The sequence below is a fragment of the Aspergillus alliaceus genome (assembly GCF_009176365.1).
Source record: "Aspergillus alliaceus strain CBS 536.65 unplaced genomic scaffold BDW43scaffold_71, whole genome shotgun sequence".
Classification (NCBI taxonomy): domain Eukaryota; kingdom Fungi; phylum Ascomycota; class Eurotiomycetes; order Eurotiales; family Aspergillaceae; genus Aspergillus; species Aspergillus alliaceus.
The window spans coordinates 57108-79228 of NW_022474754.1; the positions used below are offsets into that span (position 1 = coordinate 57108).

At 44.6% G+C, this 22121-nt stretch overlaps 4 protein-coding genes across 4 annotated transcripts; 2 read left to right on the forward strand and 2 right to left on the reverse strand.

Moving 5' to 3' along the window:
- Positions 1-1353: 1353 nt before the first annotated feature.
- On the forward strand, positions 1354-1965 carry BDW43DRAFT_316251 (uncharacterized protein; the record flags this gene model as incomplete). The annotated part of the gene is made up of 1 exon (XM_032048242.1): positions 1354-1965. One exon carries the CDS (start codon positions 1354-1356, stop codon positions 1963-1965), a length of 612 nt encoding a protein of 203 aa, XP_031894881.1.
- Positions 1966-5767: 3802 nt separating this feature from the next.
- BDW43DRAFT_316252 (uncharacterized protein) lies at positions 5768-6429 on the forward strand (the record flags this gene model as incomplete). Its single annotated transcript, XM_032048243.1, has 4 exons — positions 5768-5860; positions 5933-6001; positions 6085-6189; positions 6241-6429. 4 exons carry the CDS (start codon positions 5768-5770, stop codon positions 6427-6429), a joined length of 456 nt encoding a protein of 151 aa, XP_031894882.1.
- A 7317-nt stretch (positions 6430-13746) lies between these two features.
- Positions 13747-14361, reverse strand: BDW43DRAFT_316253 (uncharacterized protein; the record flags this gene model as incomplete). The annotated part of the gene is made up of 1 exon (XM_032048244.1): positions 13747-14361. One exon carries the CDS (start codon positions 14359-14361, stop codon positions 13747-13749), a length of 615 nt encoding a protein of 204 aa, XP_031894883.1.
- A 572-nt stretch (positions 14362-14933) lies between these two features.
- Positions 14934-15219, reverse strand: BDW43DRAFT_316254 (uncharacterized protein; the record flags this gene model as incomplete). The annotated part of the gene is made up of 2 exons (XM_032048245.1): positions 14934-15159; positions 15212-15219. The coding sequence occupies 2 exons, from the start codon at positions 15217-15219 to the stop codon at positions 14934-14936; spliced, it is 234 nt and encodes a 77-aa protein (XP_031894884.1).
- Between the last annotated feature and the right edge of the window lie 6902 nt (positions 15220-22121).

Here is a 22121-nt window from a genome sequence, read left to right on the forward strand (position 1 = left end):
CTGGTTATACCGTTCTCCTTGCTATCAACTTCACGCGTATATTCATCTTGAGAGGTATCTGCAGCACATTCAAACTGATTCAAGTAAGTAGTCAAGGAGCAGAATGACACATATGATGAATGCTTATGTGAACATATTCAGAATCTCGATATCTTGTCTTATGTTTATCACTGAATATAACCCTACATTTATATCTCAAGTTTGGAACACAAGATCAAATGGTCGAATGGACTAGGGCAATACAGAGTATTTTCCGCAGCCGAGCAAAGTCCCCCGCCAGAGCTTTTTCTGATCTGCTTTCGTCTTCTTCCCTTACCAAACCGAATGCCTTGAATTCTCTCAGCGCTGAGGGGGACGGTTTTATCGAGAGCAGACCAGATTCAAGCTGGTTTGACTTGAGCAGAGCTAAAAGTGAAGAGTCGCCTTCCACATACATTCCAATAAACTTGATGGTAGTGGTGTGTGCCTCAAAGCAGATACCACCTCCGGCTTTGCGTGATTCTTTGGCCTTCCTTTTAAGGTACTTACGACCACGTGATCAATTAGGTCTTGCGGTATTAGGGGCACATGGCAGGACTGGGTTCCTGACCAATTTAGCTGGAAGCAATTGGAGCGGCTGGGCCAAGGTGTTGAAGTCTATTCAGGAAATTATCCCCGTTCATGAGAAATGTAACCTGATTGAAGGATTATATATTGCAATTGGTTTTCTCCAAGCTGGCAATTCACGAAATTGCGTCTCCAAAATTATGCTAATAACAGATTTTGAAGATTACACTTCGCTCAATCGAACAGTCCTCGACAACCTTGTTAGAAGAGCCCGAACATCTAGGTATGTATACAATCACAAGTTTCTCGGCACTTCAGAAGCTGACCAGCATTAGCGTGGCTATCTATTCCTTCGGACTTGGGCTTCTTCATGAACCTGACACCTTGTACCATCTATCAACTCATACCTTCGCCACCTACACGTATGTAAGAGACATTTCAAAACTGTATGACTCCACCTCAGCCTTTCTTCAAGCGCTCCAGTCAACATCACATCATAACATGAAGTTGAGGCTTCATGCTCTTAGCAATAGCTCAGTGAGAATATTGCGAGTGACTGGGGTATGCCCAGCATTCATATGGGTGCATCAGCGGGGCACAGATGTCGAAGTTGATATGTATGACATTAGGACTGGTGAGACTAAAGGTGGGTTATTTATTTGTCTATTTCTTCTCCACTTATATAGCGTATTACAGAAGTCCAGAGGTTAATTTTATCTAGATATTCTTGTGTATCTAACAGTAACACCAGTTAAATCAGTGACTACATGTACACTGCAGAATGCCTTGAAAGAACTTCCTGCAGAAATGGAGTATCTCCGAAACTGTTTGGATGAAAACAAACAAGCGATTTTGGAATTGTTGCCACTGTTCTCAGCTCATGTTTTCTTTCAAGATGCTCAAGGAGACGGAGAGGTTTCGCTGCCGATTCCTTCTTTATTTTCGGTCCTCAATGCCGCCGGCAAGTCCAGTTCTCGAAAAGGCTGCAGCTTTATGGTTCGATGCCGAATCTACGCGTTGGATAAACTTCAGAAATGTTTACATCTATATGCCAACGGACGACATGAACAAGCACGGGAACTTATCGAAGATACACAGGATTGGCTCAATACTGTAGGAAAGTGGATACCAATGGCGGAAAGTTTGCAGACCATACCTTGCCCGCTAAGAGATGGACACCCCACTGATGGGGATCTTTGCGCTCAAGATGGGCCCGAAATATTCCTCTCGGCTCTACGTCTGGACTTAGGGTCTTTCGCCGAGTGGATTAACTATCCGGAAGTGTTCAGCCGGCATTGGAAAAAGTCAACTCTGCAAGCCATATCAGCAATATTATTGCAGCAGTCCTTTACCGCGGATACAGAATCGGAAGTTGCTTTAGCAAGGCGTATTTCTGTCTTTAGCCTGTTCAAAGGCTAGTCCTATAGAAGCAGAATTTTTATATCTAGCAAGTCCTCTACGGCTCCTGCTCTATGTTCTTTTTCCCAATTGCATTCTGTTGTGATCTCAGGGGAAAGATGAGCAGAATGAGGCTGTATCAGCTACACGTACGTAGCCTACTGAGGACCGGATGCCATTTCGATAGATACTCAATTCTATAAATGACCGTATCAACTATCTTAACCGTCTCCTTCTCTCACTGATAGGTAAAGCCTACAGGGGTTTGGATTGGTTACTATTTAACGTCACTCGGCGGATCACGCGGCAACGTGATCCGCGGCCTCCCTAGGGGCAACTGGACGTGCTACCTAAACAAAATCTTACTAGGAACTAGCCAATACATACTTGAAGCAACAACTTTGAACAACATATGCTGGAAAAGGGTTGAAGAAGAGCCTGGCGCTACCCTAGCCTAGGCTTCTGGAGGTGGGGACCTGCGTTGACTACCTATAGATAGAAGGGGGTGTCATCCTCTCCTATCCAGGTAGAAGTATGGACTGTTGCACTATTCAGTGCTTGAATATACCCAGTTCAGGCATATATCCTTAAAGAAGGATATGTCTTGCACGATGCTGCTGAACTCTTCAGCTCTAGCAGCTGTGCTGAGGAGCCAGTCAATTGTCTGTGACAGGCACGCTTGAGACACTTCTATCTATCTCTCCAGCACTTTCTGGTATAAGGATAGAAGAAGAAGAAGTGGGCGGGAGACTTTAGCCTATTACAGGAGCAGGCTGCCAGATAGTCTAAATAGTGGCATTTTTCATGATATGCTGCAAAATCCCCATGGCCTGTACAGGCGGCTATCAGCCGGCCTAGTACCCAGCGGGGAAGGTTATGTTCCTGGGAGCGACTTCTCTTTATAGAGTATCTAATATTCAGATCACGGTAGGCCTGTGGTTCAGTTTTCATATGTACTGCTAAAGTATCTACACGGAGTTGCTGCTTTACCTTCTGCCTGAGATATGAAGAAGAGAAAAGATATAGAAGCTATTGATAGTTATACCTTGCTTGGCAAGCTTGTCTGCGAGTTTATTCCCTGCTATTCCAGAGTGGCCTGGGATCCAGCGCACCTCTAGAGGCCTATATGACAGGTCCAGGAGGGATAAGGCTTCCTTCCATTATATTGAAAGCTGTCAAAAAATGTCTGTAAGTCCATGCCAGTGAGACACAGGCCTGTTATATGTAAGGAAACTGGCTGCCACTAGATTATTGAGTAAGATAGTTAAGCAGGTAGCATAATGCATGCATGGCTGCTTGATTGCAGCTTAGAGACCCTCTACTGCGCCCATTAGCTCTGTATTGTAGACCTCAGTTTTCGGGCCAGCGGGGCCAAAACCTCTGGTTGAGAAGGATAGGGCCATAGCATACTGTGTATCCATAGCCAGCGCCATGGCCTGTTTGTGAGCTGTCTGAGTAGACTGATATCTGCAGTGGTGCGGGAGTATATTCTTTGCGGGGTATTGGAAGCATGTGTAATGGCGGGAGGGGTAGGGATGTGTCAGAGCATAGTGTTGAGCCTAGTTTGAATTTAAGACCAGTTTTATCAGCTATATACGCAATCGGGTGCCCAGCGTCCAAGCTTACATATCTGACAGTTGCTCTCCGGAGGGTACTGTTGAGTAGAGCTCCTGGATCAGGCAGATCTGCCTCACAACACAGTGCTGCGGTAGGGGTTGATTTGTAGACAGGGAGGATAGCCAAGGCAGCTAAGCGGAACAGGAACTGTAGGGAGTTAATAATATATTATTACTTACTATCAGTATAGAATACTTCAGCCCCATAGAGTACTGCTGGTACGACGCATTGCATGACTGCTGCTTATATAGAGACAACTAGGCATCCACACCGGGTATTACTCAGCCTCCAGAGATAACTTAGATAATGTCAACATTAATTGTATTCGGAATACACTAGCAATTCTATGGCCAAGGAAACCAATGCGTGAGGGTCTGAATTCCTGAATCTCTGCCTCTATCTCACTACTAAATACTGCTCAACTTGATACGTATATCAATAGTCAAAAATGAAAGTTGCCATATAATAGAATCATGGAAATCAGTAGAAATCATGGCGATGGCTGACTAATCGGATATATCGTTATATTTCCAATAGTGGTCATTTTGGTTGACATGTGTTTTTCCTCCCATAGTTGAATTCGGTTGGAAACGTTACCATAGCTAGCTTCCTATCGAGGAATCGCTATCTATGAATGAGCAGTCATCACATAAGGGATAAGACCCGCAACGTTCGATAAACTATCATAGCTATCAAACAAGAAGAAAACGCTGAAGAAGAAAGAAAAAGAGGAGGATCACGGTGAGACAATGAGGTATGACAGGAAGGAGGGGCAGAAATACATCATGTGACGAATATGGAAACGAGGGCCAACGGCCTGAGTATACTAACGGGCTTCAGCCCACTACATATTCAATAAGAAGAACCTATTCTCGCCTTCCTGGTTGAATAACTCGTACACGACTGCTTCAATGACGAGATGCAGTAATAAACTTTGCTGCATGTGCCATATCTATTTGGAAGCCAGTGTCATCAAAATTTTAGATATCCTGTTCAGTAATACCATATTTTACTATATTCCGAACCAGATTGGACCACTGATTAATATTGTAATATCTGGATCCTCACACTTAACACGCAAATAGTCCTTTTTACTGTATTTCGATATATGATCATCATGTCGTTTAATGAATCTAGTGATCCATCTATCACTAACTGCTTTCTCCTTTCGCTTATGGAGTGGTAGGCTACGCTCATCCATATATAGAATCCATTTCTTTAGAGAAGTTTTCTTCTAGGCTGCTGAGCTTCTGATAATTTGCTGGCATATTAGCCCGTGCTTTTCGGCCGCTGATTCGATGGGTAGAAGTGGAGCGTGAGACATCATACGCTGATGCTGCTGCTCATATTTTTCGTGAACTAGCTATTTTGATGTCTTTGATTGCGAGTAATATGCGATTTTCTAATTTGGCAGTTGAATCAGCTGTATTGATGCCATATTGGATGGAAAGCTGGGTTTGATGATGATTCAGTGATTGAACCGGACCGGCCAATCTCCTTGGAGCCTTATTTACATATTCTGAAAGTTTGGCATACCACAGTTATGGTTGAAGCTTGTGTGAGTCTCATTTCGCTTACAGTTCGTTCTAGTTACTTTTAAGAGACACGGTCACCCGCCAGACACTGAGGTTTCATTGGCCTTGGCATACACCTTGCATTGTTTTATTAGTCTTGGCGTGCAAAAACATTTCAAAGAATGTGGCTTCAGTTGAACTGTGCATATTTCACACCATATTTGTAACTATACGCTGTACCACTACTGAGCAAGTGATCTGATTCTTGTCGCTATCTGACACATGCTGCTATACCGTAGCAAACCAACAATTCATACTCTTAAAGGTATATTTAAGAAACCCCAGTTTCAGGCCAAGTGGCGAAAAATCATTTCAGGAGCATCCAGAATAATTTTTGTTAGATAATATCTTGTTAACTCTCTTTTTGTGACGTGCAACATGCCTAAGTAATAATAGCCAAGCTAAATAAAACGAAAGAGCAGCAGGGTCTAATGAAACCTGTGTCATTAAAACGAATTTCCTATGGAGCTGGCTCAATCGTTAATAGAATCTCCACCACTCTGCCGACTACGGATGATGTGAGTGGAGCAACTAAGAGGTTCAAATGCGATATAAAAGGAGCACCTCCGATGAATACCTTGCAATTACAGTTTGAATCCTCAGATTAGAGCAACTTCGCGTACCATATAATTATGAAGGACATTTGGATTGCCTTCGTAACAGCTCCCCTGTTAGGGCTAGCAGCAGCCTTGCCACAAAATGAAGAACAGTCCTTGCAGAAAACGGTATGACATGATTCTGAAAGCTTGAGTTGTACTGGCGTGTCTTTCGCTAACTTTAGAGACGCTGATGGCCAGCCTTCTGAACTTCTAGGAGACGCTGTTCGACAATTAGATACAAATTGCCAAAACGAGTTTGTTGCCGCTGTATGTGAAAGGATATGTGAAAAAGAAAAGAAAAAGGAAAAAGAAAATTAGGTGATAAGACAAAAGCCCTAACTTTGTGCCAGCTTAACGAGCTTCGAGGTACTACTCAAAATGACTATTTCGCCCAGACACTATCAAAAGTCAACGATCGCCTTACGAACAGCTGCAAGACACAGCTTCGCGAGACTGTATGACTCCGGGAAACCCAGATAGCATCCAATACTAACCTCTGGACCTAGTTGGAAGGGCTACCTCTTAGAAATAAGGCCCCATGGGTTGAAGAACCTTTCCTATGGATAGCCTGTGAACAAGATCCAGATGGAGAGGCCTGCCTCGGGACCGCCAAATGGTGTGAAAGCGATCAAGGAGGGAAGAAGCTCTATGGAACCGAGGATAATTGTCTAAATTCGCGACAACCTCGCCCCTAGCCCTAGTGCAGGGATGACCAATGGGGCTATTGTCACGGATAGAGGATTGGGCAATTCAGTGAATGAATAGTAGGCACGTGACCCCTTTGTCTATAACGGCAGCACAACACAATAGCTTCATGTTTTCTTTTCTTTTCCTCTCTTTAGCTTAGACTCTTTGTGATAGTCTACCTAATCAACTATTGATTCAGCTAGAGTCCCTTACAAATGGGGCAAAGTTTCTACATTAACTATAGCAGGATAAATAACTAACCCTACCATCATCACTTTAGAGAATATTGTCCTATACGCAACCACCTGCCTTAACTATTAATAAGAAATCAATGAGCACAGTTTACCTACCTAGCCTACCTACGAAAAGTCACGCACCTGTTATGGCCTTTTCTTATATAACGGCTAATTAATATAACAGATTTCAAGCGTAAGGGGAAAGAGAAGAAAGCGCTATTGGAGTGTGGGACATGTACAGGGAAATAGGCAAGTTATGTACAAACAATGCAAGTACCAGTGAGTGTCACACCTCACATGTACAATAGATGTATGTCTTCTTTCCTCCTTGTCGATTTAATGTCTCTAGTCTGAGGACGTCACTATAGTGCCTCTATTTAACACTAGCACGTCTAGTAATGACGACACAATATGGAATTCTTAACACACCTGATGTAGTTCATTGCCTCTTCAGAATCTGGATGGATGGATGATGAGCTCGGATATCAATGGCTTATTACTGTTTTTGACCGAGAAACGAAGCCAAAGGCAAAGCGGAGCTGGAGGCTTTTGTTTCTTGATGGCCACGGATGCCATGTCACAATGAAGATTTGAGATTTCTGTGAAGCAAATAGGATTAATACAATGACTTATCCGCCTCATCCAACACATTCTCTGCAGCCACTTGATGTCAGTACCTTCACTCCGCTTGCTAAAGCCTATTCAGACGAACTGGAGCAATTTATGCGTCAGTCTCAAGGCCTCTGCAGCAGTACAAAGCGGAGCTTCTTCAGAATGTTTTGGCCAGCATGGAAGAAGTCTTTGGCATCCAAAAACATTTAATCTGGCTTCAGAAGTACTGGTATATGGCCATTTAATCCTGAAGCTGTTCTCCAACGCTCCCTGCGCCCGGAGTCTAACGGCCAACATCTAGCAGTTCGTACCTCTCCTCCAAGTCAGTTGTCAATGACTATGATAAAAATGCAGAAAAGCGTTCTTCTATGATATACTAGCTTGCCATAGAGAATGCTCTGCTAAGACTAGAGAATACTGGCCTCAAAACAGCCTTATCTAATGAGAAAATAAAGCGGCAACACGCTAAACCGCTGGTATTTCAACTACAAGAGCCAGACAGCGGTGGTGTGATTTTTTACTCACCTAAGTAAATACGGCAAGCGCGCGAGCTTCATTCAGCGAAAGAGCGAGAAGTAGAGCCCGCAAAAGATTCAAAAGGGCAAAATCGGCTTCATGGAAACAGCAAGTAAAGGAAGAGAAACAACGATTACTTCTAGAGAGAAAGGAAAAGCGAGCTGCTAATAAAGTTCTTCGCGAGGGCCAGGCAGGAAAAAAAGCGCCAAAAGGAGGCAGAGCGAGTTAGTAAAGAGGCAGTTCGGTAGCTTCAAAATGACTTTAAAACACCAAAGCGAGGTCAAGAGAAGTAATCTACAATAAGTACAGGTTAAAATACTCTAGATAGTTCCTGGCAATAAGTCTGAGTAATCGGCATATTTTCGGAAGCCTACCCTATTTTACCTCCTATATTAAAATATATATATTTCGGCGTTTGCGGTAGAAACGGCCTAATATCGAAACATATGATATTATTATTATTATTAATCAAGTTTAACGTCCGTATCGAGCCTTTGGCTATGACAGACACATGTGTCTAGGCAGTGGCTTATGCCATTGCCTCTGGATGGTCCCTAGGGGCTCTATCAGTCCCCCTCTATCCTTTTTGTGCCCATTCTAATCCTTTTCCTCGCCCGAGCCGCCCATTCTGCGCCAGAGCCTTTGGGCTATGCCCTCCTCGGTATTTGTGACTTGCTGGGCATCATCTAGGCGTGCCTAGATTGCCCTTTCTACTATCCTTCTCCTCTACTTTCTGCCTCCTCTACCATCTCTAGGCCCCAAAGGTTGTCCCTAGAGGCTCTATCTATCTCCCTAGCTGCCTCCCCTGGGGAGCAGCCGATGTTTGTTGTTGCCAGGAAGGTCATTATGGCCTTTGTGGCCCTCTGATCCTTAAAGAGGCGGCATTCCGGGGCTGTTTCTCCCCACCCAGGTGGTGATACTCCTGCCTTGACTAGGGCCCTGTACAGAGCCTGTCTCTGGTGGCACCATTGTCTGCATTCGACCAGTAGATGGCATGTTGTTCCCTGTGGAGCCTGGCAGCCTTGACATCTAGGTGAGTCTTGGACCCCTATTTGATTTAGGTCAGTATTGCTGCATGCCCAATCTTGAGCTGATAGTATCGGCGAGCGAGCTGCTTTGGCGCCGCTCCAGCCACTGGATCTAGCTTCCATCCTTTCTGGGGTTGGTAGCGCTGTTGGGCCCTGTAGGATCGTTTCTCCAGGGCCTGTACTAGCCATTATTGACGCTGGGCCTGGTTTGTCACAGTGCATGCTCTGTGTAGATAAGCTAGACTGAGGCTCCTGTCTATGTCTCTAGGGGTCTTTTGTGCAGCTATCTTAGCAGCTTGATCAGCCTTCTCATTTCCTCGGATTCCTTGATAGCCTGGGACCCATTGTATAGTGATTTGGCGTCCTTGGTTCTCAAGCCTTTGGGCTATATTTTTGGCCTGAATTGCCCAGCTTTGCCCTGGGCCAGTTCTATTGTCTCGCAGCCGGGATATAGCTGCCTGGGAGTCTAATAGAACCCTAATAGAGCTGTTATATCCCAGTTGCTCAGCCATCTTAAGTGCTCTACAAGTACCTGCTAGCTCTGCATCAAAGATCTCTTTCCCTTGCCCTAACGGCACCTGCTTAGTCTTCCATATGCCTGAGGGCTCTAGCCATGCAATGCCTGCACCAGTCCGTCCATTCTCTAGGCGTGATCCATCTGACCATATTGTTAGACCTTATAGGGGGCCCTTGCCCGCCTGAGGGCTTCTTCCTCTGCAGGCACTAGTATAGTGCCTGGAAAAGCCTTAGGAAGAGCCTCCACTACTTCTTCAAATCCTGCTGAGGGATCTATCCTTAAAATATTAGCCATTCTGGCTGCTAGATGCTGACCTAGATTCTATGGGCCCCGTGTCTTAGGGGCTTCTGCCCATAGTCGGTCATCTATAGGCTGTTCCCCAGGCTGTGCGTAGCAGTCCCCTGTGCGGAAGCTAACCGGTAGAATAGCCTGAGCTGGATGGTCCTTATGCAACCCAGTAGTCTTAGGATATATTGCCTCTGGTGTCTATCTAATAGAGCTTCTGCTGGATATAGAGCTGCTTCTTTGATAAGTAGCTTAATAGGGGTGGTTTTTAACATCCCTGTGATTGAGTGTGCCTGCCGATTTACCATATATTGGATACCCCTAACTCGATCCTTTTGGCCCTGCCACCAGAGCCCAGCTCCGTATAGAGCTACCGCCTATACAGCAGCTACCTGAATGCGTTGTACTAGGCCTGGTAATAGGCCTTGTTCTCGGCATAGAGTTTGCACCTGCGCCTCTGCCTTGCGGGCTTTGCGTAGGCAGGTATAATAATGTGCCTTTAGGGTTAGGCCTCTATCCAGCCATACCCCTAGCCATTGTGTGGCTACAGAATTGAATAAGACAACATGGCCTTCTATCTGAATCTTAGCCCGATAAACCTGATTCTTAAGCTCCTTGCCTTTCTTCCTTGTGAAGAGGACTGCTTCTGTTTTTTCTGTATTGAACTGGATTGCCTGTTGCTTGCCCTGTTCAATAGCTATACCAGCGGCTTGCTCTAATCTCTGGCAAGCCTGTTGCACTGAGATAGCTGATATCAGAAGACATATATCATCTGCATATGATAGTATCCTGATACCTGGAACAGCCTGCTTAACAGCCTTGAAGATCCCCCCTAGATAGATAATGAAGAGAATTGGAGATACTGGTGAGCCCTGCGGGAACCCTGATTCTATTGGCTGTATAGCACACAGCTGTTGGTCAATTACTAGCTGTATCTTACGATCTGCTAGAAATGATTGCACCCATCAGCAGAGGTCTGTATCTAGACCTAACTCTAGCATGCGCTTCACAAGCCTTGCAGCATCCACATGGTCAAAAGCCCCCTTTACTTCCATAAAAAGAGCTCCCACTAGTTGCTTATGACCCCATGCTTAGTGAACCTCCTGAATCAGGCAGGCTACTGCATCAATTGCACTGTGCTGTTTGCGGCTCCCCATCTGTCCTGGATGTAGAGCCCCAGAAGCCTCACAGTGGCTGGAAATAGACTTAGCAGCCACCTTCTCTACTACTTTGCCTATGCAATTCAGTAGGCTGATCACTCTATATACCTTAACTATTGAATAGTCAGGCTTATTAGGCTTGTGTAGCAAGATACCCTTGGCTGTTTTCCATGCTTGTAGATGTAGACCTAGCCTGAAGCATTGGTGTACTAGGGCCACTATACGTGTTACATCCCATTCCTATAATAGCCGTAGCGCTTGAAAGTTAAGCCGGTCTATTCCAGGTGCTTTCTGAATTGCCTGGCTAAACAGAGCCCTCTGAACCCTATTAATATTGATTTCCTGATGTATGTTGCCTGCAGGAATATCTCCAATAGCTTCATTTCTAGGGGCTCTAGGAAATAGGATCTCCCTAATTAGAGCTTCCTTTGCCTCTAGAGCAGTTGCCTGTTGTCCCTGGGGACCCTGGAGCACTGGTGTAGCTCCAGTAGCCTGAGGTTCGCAGTATCTTAGTGCTTGCCAGCATCGGGCTGTATCATCAGGTCCCAGTCTATCCTTTAGCTCTGCCTGGAGTTCTTTAGGTTGCCCTATTAGAAAGGTCTCCCAGCATTCACGTTTTGCCTTCCGAATAGTGCTATAGTAGGCATTTCGTGTCTCTTTTAAATCTTGATAAGTTTCTAGACCTGCTTCCCAAGCTCTTTTAGCTCTAGCGTATTCTTGATGACTGGTCTTGACCGGTGGTCCCCACCAACACTTTGAGAACGGGGTCATCCTTATAGGCTTAGTATGTTCATTAAGCACCTGTGTTAGGGTATTTTGAAGCCATACTGCCTCTTCTTCCACCTCAGCCCTACTGCAGCTATTTAGTAGAACTGGTTGGCATGCTGCAAGCGCATCCCATGTCTGCTTCGCCTTGTCCAGAGCCACAGGATCTGTACGCAGGCGTTCAATCTGCCATCCAGTCACCTGTTTACTGGTTTCTATAGACCTCCTTTCTAGGTCCCTCCAAGCTATTAATATCAGTTCATGATCCAAGCCTGTAGGGCATTCCTTATCAACTAGCCAGCTATCTACCGGACCTAATTCTGCGGTAGATATAGCTAAATCAATGATTGAGATGCCCGGGGTGCGCTTAGGTCTGGTAGGGATCTCTGATTCATTATTGATATGCAGATTAAATCGCTCAATCAGGCCCTCTAGGGGTGCTGCATTGATCCGTTTGCTAGTTTGGGGATTCCACATGGGGCTATGGGCATTAAAATCACCTAGGAGGAGGCATCTCCCCTCTACCAGTTGCTCCTATTCTGTGTCCTCGATAGCCTGTCGGTGCCTAGGACTATCACCCTGCCAGCAGTATTCTTCTCCTAACCAATTATTATAGCAATTGACTATCCTTGTTCTTCGTACACGGTTCCTGCCCCTATCAAGTTTCCAGATATCTAGGGCTAGTATATAGAGGTGGCTGATTAGATCAGTTCTGGCTTCAACAGCTATTATATCCATTAAATCCTTTCGAATTGCTATTAGCACTCTGTGGTGCTTATGCTCTTCCCTCTCCGGCCAGTATAATAGATAGGCTGAATGTCGAAGATCACGTGCGATGTAGGGCTCCTGCAAGCAGATTACATCTGCCTGTCTCTGGAGCCCTGCCTCCAAGGCTGCTATAGTAATAGCATAGGCCCTGTGGCAGTTCTGCTGCAACACTAGCATTGAGATAGGTTGGTAGATCCTAGGGGTCTGGGCGTTTGAGGATCCTCCATTACTTGGTCCCGGGGGGTGCTTGGCAGTGGTGCTTGAATAGCTGTTTGTGGTGTTCCTAGGGTTGAGCTAGGCCTAGGATTGTTGATCTGAGGATCACTAGATGCTTCCCTAACTGGGCTATCCAGTTCTGAAGCACTTCTTGGGCGCCTTCTAATGACTACCTGTACTGCCGGTGAGCTAGATAGCGCTTTAGAAGCTTAATTTCGGTATTTTCGGGCTGCCTATTTGCTTGGGCAGCTGGCAGCTAGGGCAGGATGTCTACCCCGCAGTTGCCGCACCTCGCTGGGGTGTGTTGGCATGCCTTGCCTGCTTTAGCTGAGCAGCCTAGGAATGAGCATGATTTAGGCCTTCATGGGGCCCAGCGTAAATATAGCATTTTGGTGGGCGTTCACCACAGGCCCTAAAGCTCTTATGTCCTATTCCGCAGCACCGGGGGCACACTGTATCAGGTCCTAGCTCCCAAAAGTGCTCCGCTTTATATCTCGTGCCTCCAAAGCATATGCCATTTGCTTGGATCTGTTGAGCTTCTATCAGTGATCCTACTGTAATCACAATGCTAGATCCTTTCTGGGTGCTGTTTCTAAGGCTCTCTGGACTTTTCAGCCAGGTAGGATCCCGTTTCAGACGAACAGCACTGCCTGCTTCAATTTCTTGCCTTGCGAGGCCTAGGCCTAGATTAAGATATCGCTTGGTAGGAACCCACCCCATGTACCTTTAGTCGATACCATTGCTCTGGTGCTTCTAATGAGATAACTGCAGCATCTATCTTCCTAGCAGCTGCTATCAAAAGGTCTGTATATCTTGATAATAGCATGTGATTCAGGGATCCTTTCTGCAAAATGATAGAAATAGCCCCGGTCCGGGTGTAGCCTGCATCTACTACCCGTAGAAAGTCCGGCAGTCCTGCCTCGGTAAGGGCGATATTAAGCCCTAAAATAATATCTTCACATTCCGCTTTAGGTGTCTCAAGGCTATTCTCTCGTCTGAAGATTAATCTGCGGGCCTCTAATGGGGTCCGCTTCGCAGCTTTTAGCTGAGATGGTGGTGATATCTCAGTCTGGATTCTAGAGGCCTTTTGAGAGCGTTTCTTGGTGACTGTCTGCCATCCCTGCCCTCCGGGATTCGTGTTTAGTAGAGCTATAATATCTGCATATGTAGCTTCAGGTTTGCTCAGCCTAGTAGCCTTAGATGCGGCTCTGCCTTGTGGTCTCTACGCAGAAAACTCTGCCTGTTGGCCTTGGGGATGTCGGGGCCCCTGGGGAGCCTGAGTTAGTGCTGTTTGGGGTGCTTTTCGCGCTGCTGGAAGCTTTGGAGCTGTAGGGGGAGCTACCTGAGTTGCTTGGGCCTGTTGAAGCTGTTGAACTGTCTCCTCTAAGGCCTTGATTCGGGCCTCATATGGTAATTTGCTGGCTCGTTGCTGAGCTATCTGAGCCTCTATTGCCTGATTGATATAGGCCTGTATCTCCTCTAGCTCTAACTGATGTTCGAGCTCTTGGTCCTCTAGTGATTCTACTGGAGCCTGGCATTGCTTGCGCAGGGCTTGACCTGAATTTCGGCTGGGACCCAGCTGTATCTGGTCTCTTCCGCCTCGTTTTCGAATGCTTTGGGCGCTTCGTGTGCTCCTGCTACTCCTATAACTGGCCCTGCTTGGGGCTCTGCTAGATTCGCTATTGCTTAGATCCTGCTCCAGATCTGCAGGCATCTCTAGGGACCTAGGGGCCCCTCGATATATCGGTGTTGGTGTTGGTGGTGGTGGTATCCCGCTCAGGGGCATCCACCTCGACGCGCTCGGTAGGCCACCACCACGGGGGTTTGAGGCCTCCATAGCGGTTCCTGGGGCCTTAGGAGGCCTTACTTGATTGATTGACGCGTTAAAATAACGTATTTTGGTTGGGTGTTGATTTTGATGTTCCGAGCGCTAGGTCATTTTGGTTGACAATAGGTATATAATCTGTAAGGGCTTGTATTCCATCATGAAGTCAGCCATACTGTGTGCGGTGTGGAATATTAAATTGTCGTGTAATCTGTGCGATTTTCAGTTTTTTTTTTCCCCGTCCGGGCAGCTTCGCAGGCCTCGATTATACGTGTTTCATGTTCTCCGGTTGATTTTGGCATGGTGGGTGGGTAGGAACAGTCTCAAGAAGGCAAGGAAGTGGAAATCTGCCATTTGGAAACTTGGCCTCAGTGATAAAGATACAATATAACCGGATAACCGACGTGATAAATATAAATCAGTCTAGAACATGTGACCTTTATAGCAAAATAATGCATTAATAGCACGATAGCCAGCTAAGCGGCATGGGGGTAATTACACGATAATAATTAAGAAATGAAGGACACCAAACCATATATGGAGAGTGTAAGGTCATATGCAAGTTTACACAAATCTGTACCTAATTAGTTGGTAAAAGCGGCCGAGCCACCAAAGGGCCCCGAAATGGCGTTGTTGCGCACCCGAACTATGCAAACATTGAGAGCAGCACCAACGGTTCCACTGCACTTCATACCGGAAGGCACCTTAACTTGGACATCGTAGTTCATGGTGCTTGAAGTAGGGAAACCAGTAACTCCGGGAATATTCTTGATAACCTGGGCACTTTTAAAAGCCCTTGGGTCGGTTCCACTACTCGTGGCATTAATATCAGCGAACAAAGAACGGCACCATCTTGATTCACCTGGACATGGTTAATAAGGGAGACTTGACCAGGAATAGATGGATATACCTAGTAATAGGTTATAGTAATATCACTGTCTATACTTAGGATAGGAAGGCCTTTAGAGAAATCATGTCCATCATATTATTAGTTCCTGTTCTCCTTGGAATCACTGGAGGTCATTGCTCCAGACCCCATTCTGGAACAAGACCAGCGACATCATCAACAGTGGATTGCATATCTAGATATCCAAGTCAGCTTTCTATATAGGCTACCAGCAATATCTCACTCTTAATGACGCCTCTAAATGGTGTTGCGCTGGCAAGGTCTTGAGTATCTGGAGAGAGTCAGCCCAAGCATGCCATGTACGTAGGGAGAAAAAGTAGGAACCATTAAGAATAGCACGCCGGGATTGGTGATAATACTAGCTGCATCATTGATCATTTAGTGACCTGCCGAAGCATTAGAATTTAGGAGGCAAAATAGTGTAATGAGAGATTATATATCAATCAGTAAAGACAGCACGTTTACTGTTACTCTTACTAGTTCTATAAAAGAGTTAATAACAGTAGCAGGATTTATAGAGCTATCTTTATTAGCCTAGCTGAGTAGAGAGGCCTTTTGCTATCTATCTCCTGATTCCAGATAATCATGGTTTACCCTTGCGTGCCACAGGCGGCAGAGGGGCAGCTGCATAGCATTCTATCTATAACTAAAACTGTTAGACACCTAAAACTCTATTAAGATAGATATATATTAATAATATAAATATATACCAGTAAGACCAGGCATAGCTATCCCGTTATTATTCTTGATACAGGTATTCACGCCATGAGCAATCACTTGGCTCAGCAGGAAACCGGTTATAGTTAAGATATTGGCAATATATAAATTGAAAACAGAGTATATAGTAAATGAACAATGAAAGAGAGAGAATACAGTAAAAAGCAGTTAGGAAACAATGATTAGTTGATTAGAGTACTGGAAGAATTGACCTCCACTGAGAAATATCAGAGGTTGGCACGCTCTTTAAATGTTCTGTGACAAAGTATCAAGTCCCATGTTGGATACATATAGCCTCTTATAGTTTGCTACTCATAGACAAATATTCAGTTTAGTGAAACATAGGTGTTTGAGTTCTTAGCGTGCCAGGGGCACTGACAAATAAAAGCGCTTGACAATGCGAAAAACATTGAAATTGTTCGAGCACTATCTAAACATTCAGTGAAGCTTGGCTAGAAAAGTCAGCTTAGCCTATGTTGTTGTAGACAAGGTAGTTAACTAAATCTAGAAATTGAGTTTTCTATGGTGAGTAGCCTTGAATCTGAGCTTTGCTATAGCCTTATATAGTTCTTGCGATATCTCCTAGCTAGGTTCTGAGCTCCTAGGAACAACTTAGGCAGATTTATTGAGGCCCAGTACGGCCGATACCCACCATTATAAGCCAACGATAGTGTATATACGAGCAGGAGTCAATGATTCAGAGAACCGCCGCTACCGCATAATATTCGGTTTTTTGCCCATCCTCCCACTGCCCAAACTATGGATTAATTAGTATATCGTCTCCGGAACTTATCATAGGCTATACGCCCCTGAATAAATGGCGTCCCTTTTAAATAAAAGTCTCTGGTGCCTTGGGGATCCCTTGACTATTCTTTGACTCTAGGTTAGTCCAGACGCCTGCTCTCCGTATATTACACAATCGGTACAACAGGGAAAGAGTACCCTGACACGACTGCCAATTAGAAGCTTTGTACCAAACCCATTGTGAGGTGGAATATCATTCATGTTAGGTGGGATTTATGCCTGTAAGACAGCAGGATCAAACGCCTAGCATACAGCATAAGTCCACCCGTCTCAGAATGAATTGATTTAAAAACTTAATAACGAATCTGAAAAGATAAAACTAGTAGCCCCACCGATGGTTCCACTGTCCCTCTCAGCAGAGACCATCGGTAAGGTCTGTGTAGGCTATACAGAAACCTGGCTTATTCTAGGCTTTGTGACCATGTGGAGTTCATTTATCTTTAGAGTTGTCTCGGAGCCTCAAAATTGTGTCTTTTAATACCACTTCCCTTCTGTATAAACAGTATCCTGGTTCGATGCTATAGCCGAAGCTAGTTCCTCAACCAACCATCGTTCGTGGAGCAAGTTAAAAATGCACGGTTCACTAGCCGGGCATCCAAGTTTCATTGGGCTTGACGTTCCGGGAATAAATCCTCGACCGATAAACCCGGTCGAGACACTGTTACGGGGGAATCATAATCGTAAATGAGGTTCTTGTGGAGGGACTGTGGAGGACGCTAGTTTACTCATGGTACAGTAGGCGCGCGCGTGGGGGCAGGTTCCGCTAGCTAGCGAACCAGCGTGCTTTCAATCTCAGGCTCAGCGGAGGTTCGCTAACAGATCAAGGTTCTGGTTACCCTTCGCTACGAGGCGCTGCGCCACACCCCAAACTTTTTGGCCGAATGGCAACAGCGAATCTACGTTCACAAGTACAATCGGCAATCATCGCCTGGATTTTACCGACCAAAATCCTGCTGATTTGGAAATGGTGCGGAACAATGCCGACACACCGGTATACCATATCTGGGAAACTGTACATGATAAACCAACCTGAGCTAGGAAACGTGTATGACAACGATAGTCGATGATTTGGCTTTCGATATTCCCAACTAGCTTGGCCCCCTGCCTATTTCCTAATGCTGGGAGCTCAAGATCAACTGGCCATCGCATATTTAAGTATTTCTGAAAACACTACGCCAAATGTTGGCCCTTTTACAGCCTCCTATTTTGATGGAGTTAAAGCAATTATTAATAATGACTGTGGCCAGGCTTTCCAGATTCTTCAGTATTTACAAAGATGCGTGGTTGCTGTTTTTACTAGCCTGATCCTGCAAGAGGGTGACTAGATAATAGAACAACCGGAGCTGTGAAGGATTTGCGATGGGAATGGCCGATGAATCTAGACTGATATTCACTAACTAGCCAGAATCGGCAGTGGATGAAGCCTTTGGTGCCATTTGTACTAGCGAATGGTGTTATTACAATGCGAGCTGCCGTTGCATACTGTTGTGATTTCAGAGTAGGTCAAGGGAATTGATGTAAAATAGAGAGAACTAAACCATTGAATTGGATGAGCGAACTTAGAACACAAAATTCATCTGTGGGAGGCACATTACACAGGCGATGAACTAGCTGATCCTTCAAGGCTGACCTCAAATTCATCACATATTTCAAGGGAAGATTGATGATTGTAGAATTTGCTCATCATGAGCTTGAAGGGTTTATATACAGCATGAACAACAGATTGATTGGCATCAATCTTAGGCCTCGAAATGGTCCGACTCAGGTTCCAAGGTTAGGAGGGAGCTGCCAAGACGTATAAAGGTGCATAAATCGTGATTTATAAGCATGCTCCTTATTTAGAATAGTTTATGATTACTTATGCGTAGAAAATCTCTTGGCGGTTCCAACTCAAGGTCTAATCAATCTGTTTATCTGTTTCCATACGGAATTTATTCCGTAGTTGAAACTCTATAGTTTACTTGATCGAGCCTTGGTTCACAACAGTAATTATTATACTAGCTTACTTAAAAAGTATAGATTGCCTAGGGGTATATATTGGAGGTAAAAAATAAAGGTATATTTTAATAGAATAAACTAGTATACCTGGAAATATATGTGTGTACTGAAAGTATAATTAATTATATGTGTGTTACAGTGCCCCTTATCGGGAAAAGCGGACACGCAAGGCAGAAAGTGATAGGACTACAATGACAAGAACCACGCAGGACGGGTTAAGAAGGGTCTCCAGATCACGTGATGCATAGTCCATTACCTACCCCCAAGGGAGTCACCACGGGAGTAGCCAACAGAAGATATATAAGGACACTCGTTCATGTACTTAGTTTAGTTCTTCGTGATCAATCTTAATTGTTACTTAGGATACACCTTTGGTATCAAGTTAGTATTCGACTCGTTCGCACTTCCTTAACTACTGAGTATACGTACTTAGTAGGCCTGGCCTTTTGGACTTGAGTTATCTTCGGACTTCGGTCAAACCGTGAGCGACCTTGGATAAGGCCACTATCGTGATACCTCGGCACTGCGGTATTTATTAGTTACTGGATCGCACTGGATAGTTGGTCACAGGTTTGTATTCCCGCTACGCAAGAGCAGCTAACTACATATAGCTCCTGCCCGAATACCCAGGCGTAACAATGTGGTATAATTTATATATGTATATATTGTATACATGCTATTACCAATTGCTTCTGTAAGTCAAATACTTCATATATGGAAACAAGTAGAGACCTTTTGCTTGTACAGGCAAATAATGTCTCAGATTGATTCTCCCTGATAAGCGTACAACATATCCTCTCCCATGTGCATGAACGAATCGGCCCCCGATTGTCACCGATAAGGAATATCAGACCACCCTATGGCTAGGATCTCCAAGGGCATTTCTGTATCCTTTAGGCGTAGAGCCTTCAGCTATAAATTATCGAATCGTTTGTGGTATAGGAAGTCAAGGGTATCTACTATTAGGGTAGAAGCCCTGTCAACTAGGACATAGGAAGATTAAAGACAGGCAGTAGATACTATTCAGACAGGAAACTGATTCTTGCCCCTACTACTACTAATGGTTCGCTAATTTATAGCTGAAGGCGCTACACCTAAAGGGGTTCAGAATTCTTATTGGAAATCAAACCGTTGTATGGCCTGATGTTCCACATTGGCGGCCATTTGTCCATGCACCTGGGTCAGGGTATCCTGTACGTTTATCAGGCCGGATCGCTATCCGATCTGTGACATCAGGCTCCTGTCTTAGTAGTGTCTGCTCCCTACTTTGACCTATATACCCCTGCCAAAGTGAACAGGGCTTTTACTGAGCTTACTGTTAAGCTTGCTCTTCACGCTAACATAGATCGATTCTCTTTACCAACTATTTCTTTACCAACTATCTCATATAACTAACCAATGCGGGTGCCGTATTTATTACTAATAGCAGGAATGTATCCGATAATGTCTTTCTTCTTAAATATGACAAATATTACGTAAATTAATCTTGCCTTAATATCTTTCCTAAATAGCACGGTTTCTAAGATATTAAGCATAATACATATAAAAAGTCCTCTATAGTCAGGTACAGATGCCATTCCATGGTTCGTGAATACTACCGCGAGGAGTCCAACGCTGGCTACAACTGTCTGGTTATACAAGGCCATAGACCCATTGATACCACTTGGGCGGATAGAGAGATATTCAACAGTCCCTATCTCTAGGATGAAGATAGTGCTTTCCCAGATGACATGCGGCAGCGGTTGCCGAGTATCATAAACACCAGAACAGGGTCGCGCCCCCTTGTGCGTGGTCTTGACTCACCCGGACCCGGCAATATTGGCCCTTGGATAAATGAATGCTGTCTTGTGGTTCAGATTTTCTCAGGCCTAGCAGTAGAAGTAGCGGAAAGAATAGCGCGCCGTTTTTGAGTAGCGTTGGTTTGCTCTAGGTCAGCCTCATCTTGACTGCTGTATCCAGTGGCCTGGATCAACCGTTGCGTGAACTTTCTGCTAGGGTGATTTCAGAGAAGGAAATGGCTGCAATGCCCTAATTCGTCATCCTTATCTTCTCGCCACCCTGAGAGTGAAACATGGTTCTATTAGCAGAAACAATGCTCTACAGTCCTAGTTTCGAAGGGCTTTGGTATGTGTGATGAATTTGAGGTCAACCTTGAAGGATCCGAAGGATCAGCTAGTTCCTCGCCTATATAATGCGCCTCCCACAGATGAATTTTGTGTTCTAACCAAGTTTGCTCATCCAATTCAATGGCTTAGTTCTCTTTATGTTAATTCCCCTGGCCTACTGGGGAATCACAACAAAATACAATAGTTGTGTCTGTCATAGCGAATGGCTCGATATGGACGTTAGACTTGATTAATAGTAATAATAATACAACAATTACTTACCGGCACTTAGGAGTAATAGCAGGAATTCGGCACGCAATAATACAATAGACGGTTATTACAGTAGGGCAATTTTACTTAGTTACAGCCATATGGCGTGATTCTTATACAATAGAGCATGAACAGGTGGGAATACTCTGTGTGGTGCTCTGCTTGGTATCCCCTTGAGAGATATGGTGTCCGCATATCTTCCATTGTCGAGACCGAGAATGGAGTTAGAGCCAATGATATACTACAAATGCCAAGGATCGTTACCATAGTTAAGCCTCTGTTTCAGCGTGCTTAGTGATCATCTTGTAATCTAGCTACCCGAAAATGAGGAAATTTGCTCCCACAATGACGTGGCGACACTTAAAAAATTGAGGAGAAAATGAAATTATAGGATAGGAAGGTCTTTTGACTTCTTCGACCTGTCCCAGGTTTGGGAGATAGGGCTGCTGTGTGGGGCTTGGATTGCGAACATATCCGAAGGGCGTCACTATATTAGTGTACTTTAGGTTTCTACTAAAATCTATGTAAAATCTATGGTTCTCTTAGGGACCATGAGAAAATTTCCATTATGGGATAGTAATGATTATCAGTTATTATTGGAATAGGGTGAGTAGGAATGTAATACTGAATGTATTGAAACCGTATCATACTGCAAAACGCCACTCTAGTAACCATTGCTGAATATATTTCTTACTCATGCAGTCATGCTAAGGCTGGCCTGAGGTCCAAGGTTTCTGTGAAGTGTCGTTAACATTTTCAGCAGATAGTACAATAGGAAGGAGTGTATAACCTTTAGCTAATATTGATGTAGAACGGAAGATGTAGGCAAATAGTAGATAGGTACATAATAAATAATTAACTTAGTTATCAAGCTTGTTTTCTTTTATTGATGGGGCAGGGTTACTAGTTAACAAGAAAAATTGTTTTCTAATGAAACTTCCCTCTGTATTATTGTTATCCTACTTCTTGGT